The sequence below is a fragment of the Mytilus trossulus genome, chromosome 4 (genome assembly GCF_036588685.1).
Source record: "Mytilus trossulus isolate FHL-02 chromosome 4, PNRI_Mtr1.1.1.hap1, whole genome shotgun sequence".
Taxonomy (NCBI): Eukaryota; Metazoa; Mollusca; class Bivalvia; order Mytilida; family Mytilidae; genus Mytilus; species Mytilus trossulus.
Window position 1 is genome coordinate 29,376,873 of NC_086376.1, and position 15,438 is coordinate 29,392,310.

The following is a 15,438-nucleotide window of genomic DNA, read 5'->3' on the forward strand; positions in this document are numbered from 1 at the left end:
TTATTAGGTGAACTTGGTTTTTAGCATGTCTGGGAAAAACAACTGAAATACTATGTCAAAGAAAAAATCACTTTTTTCATTTCAAAATAAATTAGAAGAGGAATTCATAAAATACTGGAAACAAGCTCTTTTTGTGACTCTCATAATGGTAATAGTCTTGGTAATAAACTAATAGATATAGGAAGCTGTGGTGTGAGTGCCAATGAGACAACTCTCCATCCAAATAACAATTTATAAAAAAGTAAACCATTATAGGTCAATGTACGGCCTTCAACACGGAGCCTTGGCTCACACCGAACAACAAGCTGTAAAGGGCCCCAAAATTACTAGTGTAAAACCATTCAAACGGGAAAACCAACGGTCTAATCTATATAAAAAAAAAAACGAGAAACACGTATATATTACATGAACAAACGACAACTACTGTACATAAGAACATATTGCAAAGTTAAAAATAATTTTGAATTAGAAAAATATCTTCTACTGGACCTCAAGGACGTATAACTAACATACTAATATACGTCCTTGTGGACCTTAACAAAAGTGTTATTTCTAAAATGGTAAAAATCAGAATTAGTAATAGTAAATTACTAATAGAAGTTTGTAGATATACTAGAACACCTTTAGAACAGAGAATTTGTCCAATTTGTAAGAATGGAATTGAAGATGAGTTCCATTTCCCCATTCAATATAAAGCATAAAGAACTTAATAGAAATGTACTCTTTTGTAATTTTAAGTGATATATTTCCATCTTTTGTTAATCAAATATGCGTGAACAAGATAAGTTTAGTTTCATTTTGAAAAGTAATGATACGGTATCATTACTTTTCAAAATGAAACTAAACTTATCTTGTTCACGCATATCTAATTAACAAAAGATATTACGGACATTAGTACCGTGTAAGTGTAGCTGGAATAAGCGATATGATTTGAACATTCCGATTTAAAGCCAACATAATGTTGTTAAAAGAGCTTTTATAGTATTAAAGCTGATTATAATAGCTTGAACTAACAATATTGTATGAATAACACCTCCAAGCAATTTAAATATAAAATATGTATCTTTTATCATTGAGAAATGTGTTTGTTTTTTTGTTTTTTTTGTTTTGTTTGTTTGTTTATTTTTGTATTTGTATTTGTATTTGTATTTTGTAAATGTCGGTTGGTATCATTTCTGTATAGGAATTTACAGCAATAACATTTTTTGATTTGAATTGATTTATAAATTCTTTAAAACAAATCTTTTCATATTTTCGCGGTAATTTTTTAAGTGTATTTATTTTGATAAAACCCGAATACTTCCGAATGTAACCTAAACATAATATCACGTGATCTGACGTATTTTGCAAGTTTCGAAGATGGCAGCGAGACCAAACTGGAGCTCGTTGCCCAGTGTCCTTATTGTGGATATTTTATCCTACCTTTCGCACAAAGACAGACTGAACGCTTCATCAAGTTGTAAAAGATGGAGGAACTGTCTATTTCATCCTTTATTTTGGCAGAAGATTAATTTTAGAACAAGTTATTCAGACAGACAGAGGACGAAGTTTTTGACAGACAGATGTGGGAGATTCGTCAGACAAGTGGTTATAAATTTTGATTCCCACAACCACAAAGAAGTACGCGAATGCTCACAGATCTTAGATGTTCTCTGTGGAAATAAGAATCTCACAAGTTTTTCGTTGTTGCCTTCAAGTTGTCACATTGAATGGCCTGATACACAATCGACGTATTTTATTGACAGGTAAGCGCCATGACGTAAATATTTACAAATACCAGCTGTGACCTTTAAATAGTAATTCATCCAATCAAATGTATTTTAAGTATAGATCATAACTGTAAACACAAGCACGTGCTTGTACATATGTTGATAAACTTATTGAAATCGTGACACTTAAATGACTTAAATTCATTTTTTTTTAACATTTTTTGCATTAAATCAAGGATTTGTATAGTTACTATACAAATCCTTGATTAAATTTAATGGGAATAATGCGAGATGCCAGTAATGGCCATAAATTCCACATATTCCTCCTTTCTAGGAGAACCACCACCAGACCATATGTTGGAAAACAAACTTTTTATATACAATAACACTGAATTGGTATATGTAGTATTTGCTGCTTACATACAATGTACCAGGTACATCTACAAAAAAAGAATTTACCAAGTCCCCAAACATGGCTAGGCATCTCTTACAGTTATTTAGTTGAACTTTTCCAAAAACATCCCCAGTGTAGATTAAAATTGGGGAGTTCTGATCCCAGATCGTGCTTACTGTTTTGTCAGATTTCCATATCCCGCTAACTAGTATCAGTGTTCCAGCTAGGCCGTTTTCAGAGGGTGCGGCGCCCGCCCTTTCCCGAGTAGCGCCCTGTGCCCTTTTTACAGTTTCCAGGGCGCCCTGTGCCCTTTTTACAGTTTCCAGGGCGCCCTGCCTTTTTTGAAGATGGATTGTATATTAATTTGTTCGTATTGATATGATACGCTAATTACTAAATTTTACCTGGGGAAAAGTTTATGACTTTGTTTACAACCCCAAGCTAATCAACAGTTACAACTGGTGTCATAATCTGTTGTTTATAGGTAATCCGTTTATCGGATGGGTCATTAATGATCATCAACATTAATTCATTCAAATAGAATCGGTCAGTCGGCAATTATCTTTGAAGAAATGTGCATATAACAACTTGGGCACAATTTGCTATGTTTACCGTAGTTTCATGGAGGAAACGTAATGACAGAAAGTTGAAAACCATAATAAACTCGTTGAAGACATTGTTTTACTTGTTTTCCGTGAAATAAATAGAAAATTCAGACGTATTTGTCATCGACTGCCTTCATTTTTGATATGAAAATAACAAAATCGGCCGCCATATTGTGATCCTATTTACATCCTATTTACTTACTGTTTATAATCCTCCAAAGAAGGAGCACACCCGAATAAAGAAAGATAACTCAATCTGATTTTTTTTCTAGCATTGAGTAACCCATTTACATATTCTAAAATATGTCTACATACTTCTTGCTTAAGAATATATATGTTTAGGTATTTATTTTGAGTTATGGGAAAAGTTAAAGAGGGTCTTAGTAGCAGTGTTGGTAGGGTGCTTTGGTCATCTTTTTCTGTATTCTCTATTTTTTATACAATTTTTCACTGTTGCTATATATCCTAAAATTGTGCATTTGCTGAGCACAGCTGTTTTGTGCTGTATTGCCATTAAGAAACAGAATGAAACAGGTCACCTTTTAAAACATACTGCTACAACTGTGCCAAGCAATGATAAAAAAACTTGTGTGACAAGCTGCTTGACAAGTTTTTCAGCCTATAAAGTAGAAAGATAGAGTTCTATATGGGCTAATGATGTTGTTCTTGTATAACCTGTGATTCAACGAATAAACACAATGTTAAATTAATATCTTTGATTAAAATATGCCCTTTTCATATTATCATTTCGCGCGTTAAATGTCCTTTTTCAGGATTGGCACCCTGCCCTTTTGGAATCCTAGCTGGAACACTGTAGTATGCACATAAGCATTTCTCATTTTTTTGTAATTTCCCATGTCCTGCTAGACTTCACACAATAATTTGACTTTCACATGTCATGTTTACAAAAAATTGGCAATCCCGTGTCACCCTTAGAACGGTAGAACCCAATGAGACCCACTACATTGTATACCAGGCTATGTAAACTTAAATTTAAGAATAAAAATATTGTTCTTTATAAATATGATAAAAGTTGTTTCATTTTCCTTAAATTTGTGTGATCATTTTAAATCAAAAGAATCAATTAAGAAAATTTTGTTTATAGCACTACCAACAGCTGCTGAATATCATGAATACAAAAAATGTATAGCGCATCTTAAATACATGTTATGATATGGTGATAGAGGCAAGTGGAAAGAATCAATTTATATGGGGAACAACTAAAAACTCTATAACACCACCAGGAAGCTTCATAATGGAGGGGGCAGAAAAAGAAAAGGCAAAACTTTTAAAAATCATCTAGTCAATTAAAAATTTCTACAAATATTATATACATGTACTTTGGCTTGTTTTCAGGTTTTTAGACTGCATTGAAAGTATTATTAAGAACAGCAGAAAACTCAAACACTTTTCCATGGGATTTGCAGAAGAGTTACTAGAACATTCCAGTATTATCCTTGACCTACTTGGAAGAAACTGCTCACGTATGTTAGAAAGTCTGCACATTGCCAGCATTAAAGAAGATTCAGAGAACTATGGTATTATTGATCTCAGTGCCTCACAATTCCTTACATTCACAGCCTTGAGACATCTCAGTGTTGACTATGATCACATGAGTAATGAACTCCTCTCAGCATTTAGTTCAGGCTGTAAAAACAAACTAGAGACCTTAGTTGTCAACGTTCATGGAATTGACTCAGAGCATGAAAAAGTAACAAACTACTCATGGATAGCAGTTAGGAAGAACTGCCCAAAGCTGGAGGTGACTGTCAACCTGATTCATTCCTATGATGGTGTACAAGGCCTCCTAGACATCCTACAGCCAGCCTTACCTCTAACATGTTTTAGACAAATGTTCTGTACAGATCTCAATCCATCGGCCATCAATTATTTTTCATCCCATTACAAAGATACCCTGAGATCTATTTACATCATTGATGGTTTGAATGATGGCTTTCCTATTCCTTACTTTAGTCACATGGAAGAAGACACATTTGTTATGTTGGCATGGAGATGTACCAAACTTGAAGAATTTACCTTGCTTGGTTTGTTTTCAATTAAGATATTATTTTTTTTACATTTTTAACTTCATTGTCACCTTTAAAGATTAATGCAAGACAAGACAATCTATCAAAACTTTAACAAACACAACTAAAGTATCTTTAGATTAAAATTTCTTTCACCAGTCACTCGTTTCATATGACTTTAAACTATTTTCACTACTTTGACACATGTTTGAAAGATTATTGTTCTGTTAAACATGTTTGTTCCACATATTAATTCCTAAATGTTTTGATCCAAATGTGTTGAAAATTTCAACTTGAAATCTCTTATGTCTTTCTAGTAGATTGAATAATTTAACCATATATTGAATTTTTAACCATATGTTCTGTATTGTAGGGTATGAGATTTTGGATGATGATATAATGGCTATTGCCAGACTTCGTGGTGAGCAGTTGAAGAAATTTGATATACCTCTGTCATGTATTGCCACTTTGGATGAAGATGAAGAAACACCAGCTCGATATGCTTATGTGGATGATGATTTTGTACTCAGTGTATGTATCAATTGTTTATAGAATTCATGCTCACATGGAGCATACCCAATATAAGAAGATGTAGTATGAGTTCTAATGAGACAACTCATCCAAGTCACAATTTGTATAAGAAAAACCATCATAGGTCAAATACAGTCAAATACAGTCTTCAACACCTTGGCTCACACAGAACAGCAAGCTATAAAGGGCCCAAAAAGTTACTAGTTTTAATCCATTCACAAGGGAAAATCTAAAAAAAAACAAAACAGAATCACTTATGAACCACATCAACAAAGGACAACTATGTACTGAATATCATTTTCAAAGTTCATCTTTTCCCTAGTAAACACATATTTTTAGGTTTAGGAATTGATGTTAATCACAAATTGATGTACAAAATATTCTATTATACAAATATATTTATGAAGTGGCCTTGGTAAGTTGTTTGCAATGTATTAATAATTGACAGTGTTAAACTATGTACATGTATGTACCATGTACCAACAAATGATGTGAAAACTCAAGAGAAGAGGTGTAAAAAACTTGTACCCTTGACCACAATAAAAGACTGTCAGCTACACATGTATACAGGACAGTTTTAGATCCATTATGGTTGGAAATTATTTTATACAATTAAAAATGTGATGGCTGAAACAGTGTTTGATTTGTTTCGATAAGATCGCCCAAGTAGTAACAAACAAATGTATGAACACTGGAAAAAAAATGTTTTTCTTAAATATCTTTTGTCTTTTCCACAGGTGTCCAACAGCTTACAGTGGCCTTGGTATCCGAAAGACGATAATGAACTACCATTAGCAGTATTTGATGCTCAAGCTGACGCTGAACTGGCCTACATTGAGATCTTACTGTCTGACCAGCAACAAAAGTGACCACCAACAGCAAACACTTAACGAAAATATCATTGGAATAGCTGAATTAGGAAAATTTCTCTTTATCTGTATTACATGAAATATTTTTTCCAATTTTGAATATTTATGTCTGCCTTTTGTAACAGTATGTATAATTTTCCAATTTTGAATATTTAAGTCTGTCTATTCCAATATTAACAGTTTGTAAAACTATGTCTTCTAGTTGACAAGTTTTTCATTTATATTTTATTCAGACAAAAAAGTTAAAGTTATCTTTTAGATTTCAAATAATATCATTGTTTGTCTATTTAAAATAATATTGAATCATAGATATATTAAAGAAACTAAAATGGAAAAGATTGTGATTTAAAATTTATATAAACTTAATGAATAATTTAAATAGTTCTGACAAAAGTTAAACATACACTGATTTTTCGTAGGAAAGGTTTATCAAAGCTATAAGAAATATGACAATCTTGAAATTAAAGATGCATACATGTAAGGATATCATTGGTGGTTAATTATATAACACTGTTGAGTAGAGTTTTATACCATCACACTGAAGTCTGATTAAGGAAATCAAGGTATAATCAAAGAAAAAAAAATAATTTGTGAATTTTATCTCATTATTTTGTGAGGATTACTTTAAGACTTTGATACTAAATAGGAATTATATTATCGTTACTATGTTGTCAAATCTATTGATACCTCTCAGTTTAGCCTTTTAATATCAGAAATGATTTATAAAATTGCATGTTTAAACTTATATAGCTGTTCTCACTTTGGTCAGTGTTTATTGATCTTATGAAAATCATATATAAGGACACCATCAGAATCAAAAAGTATTTTGCTAACCATCTATTATAGTGCTTATACGTTTAATGTAGTTCTAGTCAAGTCTTGCCGTATTTATTGTACTAAAAGATCATTCCAATAGTCTTTATAAGTGTTGACTCATAGAACTTTTGATATTTATACTATTTATTTAATTTTTATCAGTATGAAGAATGTTAGAATATGGCAAAAGTTTTAAAATTATATTTAAACGACATGTTATCAAAATAATGTGATAGACATTTTGTGATCTTTAAGTCTGAGGTCATGTGATACAGAACCATACGTGCCAATTATAGAAATAGATCTGAGTGCAATATATGTTGATACATCTTAATACCACAAGAAATGGTGGGATAAAGACACAAAGGATTATTTTTATTTTATAATCTGAAGATTCTGATGTTTTACTCCTATATATCCTGTTGTTGTGAATTTTGTGCTATATTTTATGTGCTTGAAGAATTTTACAACTTTAAACACCATCAAAGTGCATTTTAATTACATTGTTGTGTAGTATTAATTGATATTCTTTGATGAAACAAATGAAGGACTTTATATTAAAGTTTAATTCGTGAACTAGGTTAATGTATTTTTAGCTTCCATTTGAACCTATTCAATTTTTTATAGGAGAAAAAATATTAAATCATGGTAGCTAACACGTTTTTATGTTGCAAAAAAATCCAAAGGACTAGCATTTAAATGGAATTGACTTCTAATGTTAGCCCTCAAGCAGCTTTTTGAATAATAAGGTGATTTCTACACAATGTTTTCCATACTGAAGTGTATTTCTAATATGTGTGAGAAAAAAATTGCAATTAACGTTGTAAGAAGTTTATTCCTTGTTATCAAAGGTGCAGTTAACTATACAAAGTTGTCTTCTATATGACTTATTTGTGAATTGCTGCTCAATTGACACATTTTCCTTCATTTCTTTCATCAACAATTAAGGTGAACATGAAAAAGTAGCTAAATCAGCAAGTTAAGAACTAGCTACAGTTTTCCTTGGACAAGTGCAATCAAAAATAAAAATTTAGAAAAACCAAGATCTAAGTTTTTAACTCAATGTTGTTATTTAATTTGTTATTTATTTAAACATCCTTGTTAACTTTGGTCCATGTTGTACACTAAGAGACCAAATATTGTTGATTTTTACAAAAAGTTCCAACACATTCATATAGCAAGCCTTTGGTATAAATTATAAAAGTGGGCATTTTTAAAGGCGTAAAAATATCAGGTTTTCAAACTACAGAGATATTTTCTTTATTATTTCTTATTCACATTACTGACAGGGTTCATTTCTTGAGAATATACAATTGCAAGTTTGAATGTAGGAGCATCAAGTAGTGTTTCATGTTAGTAGTTGGATTTAAGACTATTTCATTGTAAACGTCTATATATAGAGAGAGAATTGACAGAGGTAGGCAAAGCTTAAAGAATAAAGTATTGATATATACACTTGTTGAAAGAGTGCAACAATTTTGGGGAAAATATTTAATCTTAACAGTTTTGAAAACCTGATATTAAAAGTACTGCTATATGTTGTTTTAACAACTTGATGTAAATATGTATATACGTTTAATTTTTATTAAGTTTGTTGTTTTATTTTTATTGTTCTATATTATAGACAATTACCAGTGTATTCTGAAATCTTCATTATTTTAACAAATATTGTGTATTGAAGATTTACTACAAGCTGGAAATCTCTTGAATGTTGACATGAAAATTCCATATTAGGTTATTTTATGGAATTAGGTTATTTTTTTCTGCATCAGGAAACATTTTATTCATAAAGATGGTTTAGAAAGCTACGTTAGTTCTGGTGTAATTTTATTTAAAGAAAGAAAAATATGATTTTCTCTTTTCTTATATATTTTGATTTCTTTGGAAAGTTAAAGATTAGGGGATAATGTTAGTGAAGTGTTACAATAATTTTCTTCAATATTTGTTATAATAATGAATCAACACATGTTATATATGAATCCACATGTTTTATATATGAATCCACACATGTTATATATGAATCCACATGTGTTATATATGAATCCACACATGTTATATATGAATCACAAAGTCAGTTGAATTTTACCACAGTCTTTCTTTATACATGTATTACATTGTCAAAGATCTTTATGTGGGGCTCATCCTTAAATGATCTCAAATATTCAACAGTCCCATTTAAACATGTATGTACAAAAGTTTTACTGAAGAAAGATGAAGAACATATCAAATGAAGTTCAAATGTGTTCGTAAAATCTTTTCAGAATAACATGTAATGTGAATATGTAGGCCATATCTCTCAACTTTTAATAACGCCAAAATTTTGTGAAAGATATTTGAAATTAAATCTGATTCAATTATTTAAATCACAGCAATAGGAAAATGAAAAAAATGATATTAAATACAAAAAATATAACATATTTGGTATTTTCTATTTTTTATCAGTATGAAAATTGTTAATTAATAATTTTTTTTAGTGACAAGATCTGAAAAATATTCTATTGAAAATGCCATTATATTGATATGGAACTCATTAGTATGTTGGTTACTTATAAGAATCTCATATATGTTTACAATTACCATAGTAACATTTATTGTTGTCATTAATATCTTGACAGAGACTCATAGCTTTTGTTATAGATATATATAGATAAATATATGTAGGACTCAAATCTATGGCGGGTTCCAAATCTATGGCAGATTCCTAATCTATGGCAAATGTAACGTTACAAACGCCAAACAACTCAAATCTATGGCAGATTTTTGTTTACTCCAAATTAATCTAGGGCAGATCTTGGGGAGAGTGTACCGTATAACGTCACAATTGAATAACGCCATATTAATCTTCGCCGCCGCTAACGATGGCGGAACTCATAGATTTGAACACCGTTCAAAATAAACTTATTTTCCTGACAAAGAATTGCCGGTGGTTTAAAGGAAGATGTGACCTACTATTCCAAAGAGAGACTAGATGTGCTGTGCCGTTCAATGCCCGCGATGAATAATTATGCATTTTTCATTTATGTTTTTTTTGGGTTGACCATTATAGAATGTTTATTTCACAAATGTTTAAAGACATGCTCTCGTTGTCGTATTTTTCCACTTGCTTGAGACAATTCATAGGTCGAGCATGTACTGATTGTTTTCCATTTGCACAAAACTTGCCATAGATTTGGTAACAACAAAAATCCGCCATAGATTAGGAAATTACAAAACTTGCCATAGATTTCATCATTTGGGATGGCATGACGTCACATTTACCACAGATTAGGAATCTGCCATAGATTTGGAACCCACCATGGATTTGAGTCCTTCATATATAATAAATTATGTCAAAATAAGATCATTATAAATACGGGTAACAAACTTGATACGATGTGATGTCATACACGGGTGATATATAGAAATTTATATAAATGTTATAAACATGCCTTGGTCAATCATGCAATTTGCTGATGTCTGTAATAAAATTGTGATTAAGATCCTGAAGAAACTTGACTGTAAAAGGTTTATTTGTAAGAACCATTATTACAGATTGATAGTGTATGTAAAAAAAACACACTTTCTTACAAAAATATTGACATTGTCCAGATGAATTGGAAATTAAAGATGGATGAAAGAATAATTTTAAATGGCCATATGAATCAAACTAGCAGTTCTTAAGTTATTACTTCACCATATAATTTTTCCATTGATGTAGACATATTTTATTTTTATAGCTTTTTGATGCTCAATTTTTGAAGTCATAATGCTTATTTGTTTGAAAAAAACTAAAAATTAGAAAAAAGCTACTTGCATACAATAAATATTTAAATGATGATCAATGGAAAATAAATATACGGAAAAGTTACTTATTGATACATTTAAAAGAAATCTTAAGTTCAGGAAATTTAAATTTTGATGTATTATGATACAATTTGCTGTAATTTTTGTTTGTTCAATAGTTTGCCTTGTGCTATAATGAGTGGAAATGATTAACTGTTATCTAATACAAATTCAATGTATAACGAGAATAATAACAAACCATGAACAGTCAAGTTTCTGATGATTTGATAAATAAGGAAATATTTATGAAGCCTTAAGAAGATGTTGTGTGAGAGGTTGTAAGCTATCAGTTATAGAAAAACTAACTTACTAATGTGGTGGAAAATTAGACAAAACTTTAAAATGTGAACAACTAAATATGTGGAATGTATGTTATTTAATGTTGTGTAAATAGTGTGTATACATATTTGTTATTATCTTTAAATCGACCATTCAATTAATGTAGTATCAATGGGCTCAGCTCATTTGAACAAAAATAGGATCAAAAACAACATTGAATAGTCACTTGACGTCATTTAATTTATTAAAAAGACCTGTAAACAATATAGTATTGCCTTTAAATATACTTATGTTTAATTGATTGCAAAACTTTTTTCTAACACAATTTTTTTCAAAAAGATAAGGTCAAATTTTAGGTCAAACTCATTGTTCTCATCTGTGAAAAACACCATTAATTTGGATAATACATTAGTCTAACATGTTTGTCTAAGTATTTATAATACCAAGTCAAGAATATTTCAAATAATTATTTTTTCCTCTCTATAGCTATGTAGTATTGCTATGCTTGTTTCTCATTTTTATTACCTGATTATGGTAACTGTAATCTTGTCCTTCATATTCCTGAAATATTTGGCACTGTTGCCTCTGTAGTATGTTAGTAAACAAGATTTCCTTAATCAATTTATAACAGAATTTTAAAGATATATCTTTCATTTTAAATTGGTAATTACCTGTTTTATTAACATATATATACATGATATTTGCCAAACTTTATTTCTTCCACCACAAATGTATATATTAGTGTATAAGTGAAAATGAGAATGTCATTTGAAGGTCATGTTTTTGCTCAGAACCTTCAGAGTTCACTTTGAATATTATTTACTTTTTGGAAGAGAAATAGTGAAACTTATAATTGTTGGAATAAAAAGACTGTGTATGTGCATTTTAAAAACATTTTGTGAATGATATTTATCTTTGTCATCTGATAATAATTATCCAATATCAGATAAGGGCATTTGAAATCAATCATATAAAAAATGTACAGGGAAACTGTTATATCAGGAATATGCCATTTTTATCCAATAAATCCCTTCCTGGATGTTATATATGCTTATGTGTAATAATGTTGTGTATATAGTTGTTTTATTTATGCTTTAATTGTTTGATGTATCCAATATGCTCTAGAAAGGAGCACAAGGTGCTGAGAACATCATTGGGGAGACAACCCATGAATCAACAAAATATAGGCTTGTTCATCAATATAGTATGATTATTCTTAAATTATTGTTATTGGAGATTTGATGCAAACGTCTCAAGACGGAAAGAGTTTGTTATATTTTATAGTTCATGAAGAAGAGATACATACATAAAATAATCATTTCACTTTAAAAAAAAAAAGACGTCTTCCTCAAACTGTCTCTTCAAAGTGAATGCATATACATGAGATATGTTTTAAAGTGTAAAATATATAACTGTTTAAAAATGAACAAGTGTATTGAGAATTTTTCATATTGAATAATCATACTATATTTTGACAACCAAGTAAGAATGATCATATTGTATAAAATATAATGTCAATTGTGTGATTTTAAGAAAGACCCAAATAACATCAATCATGATGGACTTGTGGTAAAAACATTCTAATACCAAAATGTGTTCAAACGAAGTCATCACCGACCCATGTGACAGTCAATCTAATTTACATAAATAACCCAAGTAAGACGTGATTTTACAGCTAGGAAATTTTTATTCACTAAAATTTGCCTCTTTGTTGCCATAAAATTTCACATCAATGGATATAGGTTCTTATTCAAGCATAAGAAGTATTTTTGAAAATATAAGTGTTTGGACATCTTTTTGATTTTCAAAGGGATGAGAGGGACAAACATCAGTGAAAAGTTTCTTAATATATGCGTCTTAATTTGTCTTTCAGAAAGATCTGGAAATATAAATCATATAGTTTTGTCTCTATTAATTATACCAATAAAAAGGGATTGTTCTGTAATCATTTGCAGGACAAAGTACGAAAAGGGGACATATTTTGGATTTGAACATCATTGCCAATATAGTTACAAAAATGTATAGATATATTTAATGTTTATTTAAAAACCTGGAAAATAAGACAATTGATAAGCTACGTGACATTCCAACATATATAGCTTGATTGATATGAAGATTAAAACATTCCATGATTGACTGTCTCATGATATATAGGTACATATATAGTGTATATCTGTTACAGCTAATGTTTATGTGCTTATTAAGGAACCTTGGCAATGGATACCAACTGTCTTTCATTAAGTGAGATCCTGTCATAAACTAGTCATCAGACAAGATATGGCACTGGTGACAGGTGCTATCATTTACACTGGCTGAATAAACCAGTTTATATCTCTCTTACCATCAACCAATTTATATCTCTCTTACCATCAACTATAGGGGCGAGAAACCCAGTTCAGTACAAATATTAAATGTTATGGCAGAGGACCCAAAAAATTGAGTTCAAATTCTAAGCAAATTGTCCATCATCATGATATGGTTATATCATTACAAAACTCTTACCATCAACCATAGAGGCATTGTTTAGAAACCCAGTACTGTACAAATGTGTTATGGTGGAGGACCCAAAAAACTGAGTACAAATTCTAAAAAAAAATCCATTATGATATGATTATACTTTAATGAAAATTGTATTTGCACAACTAATCAATAAATCTTTATTGATAATGTGCTAAATAAAATTTTGGGTAATCATAACTCAATAAAGGAGTAGTAGGCCACTGATGTAGAAAAGGTCTGAAGAGATTAAATGGTTTATTTAGCTATTGTATTGTGTTTTGTTTTAAAAACATACAAGTTAATATCAGTTTAAAATAACAGTGCCAAAGTCAAGTCCATTAAAGACTCATGCCTTTGAAACAACTTGTTTGTTTTATCTTGTTATAAGTAGAATTGTTACACAAGAAATGTTTTATGATTTTATGTATATTATGGAAGTTGATATCTGAAGTACAATAAAGATGAGCATCTGTGCTCCATATTTGTGTTTATTATTTTTTTCTGCCATGATTGCTTGTCAATAAACAGACGAGTCCATGCACTGACATGTGTCTTGTCTGTTTTACTGAATTCATGTTAAAAAACTGTAGTATAACGGTTCAGCTACAAGTATCACAATAATATACATGTAACATTATCAATTCTCTATGAAAACTAGGTTTTGGTCAATAACCCATGCCAAAACAGACATGTACCAGTACATCTTACGATTCATTTCACTAAATAGTGGTCCTATCTCTCATAGTACCTGAGAAATGGATCAAATCATAAAATCAACACAAACTAATGAACCATGAAAATGAGACCAAGGTCATATGATCACAGCAGGATAATCATATACATCTAACAATCATTCCATACACCAAATATAGTTGACCTACTGCTTAAAGTATCTGGAAAAGTGACAAAAATATGAAAAACTTATAATTGACCAATGAACCATGAAAATGAGGTCAAAGTCATATGAACCATGCCAGACAGACATTTTAACACACTTTAGAATTGTTCCGTACACTATAAATAATTGACCTATTGCAGAAAAAAAAGAGGAGACCAAACTACTTGCCTTTACCTTATCTAATGAACCATGGCAATTAAGGATGTAGGTAGGTATGATTCTCTCATCAGAATCACTAATTTCTACATTTATTTTCCCCTTTCAAATTTTGGTTTGTGTGTATCTTGCATTTGCAAGGTCTTCATGCCAATCAGACAGTTTTCACTTGACATCATTTCATGGATCAGTGAGCAAGGGTAAGATTTTAAGAGCAAGTCCACAGATCGTATACTATAGGCAATAGGTCTACTATATTTGGTTTATAGAATGATTATGAGATGTACATGTCCAACTGGCAGGTACAACGTATCATCTGACTTTTACTTCATTTTCATGGTTCAGTGGTTATAGTTTTGTTTTTGTGTTTTGGTCTGTTTTTCTAATACTGTATTCAAAGGACCGACTAAATGTATTTTATTTCGTTTGAAATAGGGTTTTTCCTGTTTTCTATTTGTAGCAATTATTTATAGAAGGGAACTAGTATCACTAGTTCAGATACCTGTTTTTGTAACAGTATGTACTATTTATAAATTTGATGTGAGGTGCATAAGGCATGAGAAAAGTTTTGGCGGATTTTACGGGTGGGGTTTAATGGTACTATATAAAGATTGGCATTTAAATGTATTAGTATCGAAGGTACTCACAGTTACGTCGAATTGAAATTGTTCACATATGAATTTATGCAGTTGCTTCTATTTTTATTGTACATACAGTGGTTGGAGGTATTAGCCGAGGAAAAAGAAACGATGCAAAAGAGGAACAATGTTATATGTCATGTATTTATATATTGTTTCAATTGAAGAAATATGTACAATTAAATAAAATAAAAT

General features: G+C 30.5%; 1 protein-coding gene across 1 annotated transcript; it reads left to right on the forward strand.

Moving 5' to 3' along the window:
• Positions 1-1,328: 1,328 nt before the first annotated feature.
• On the forward strand, positions 1,329-14,030 carry LOC134715053 (F-box only protein 33-like). The gene is made up of 4 exons (XM_063576913.1): positions 1,329-1,745; positions 4,065-4,753; positions 5,109-5,266; positions 6,004-14,030. The coding sequence occupies exons 1-4, from the start codon at positions 1,360-1,362 to the stop codon at positions 6,133-6,135; spliced, it is 1,365 nt and encodes a 454-aa protein (XP_063432983.1). The 5' UTR covers positions 1,329-1,359; the 3' UTR covers positions 6,136-14,030.
• Positions 14,031-15,438: the final 1,408 nt, after the last annotated feature.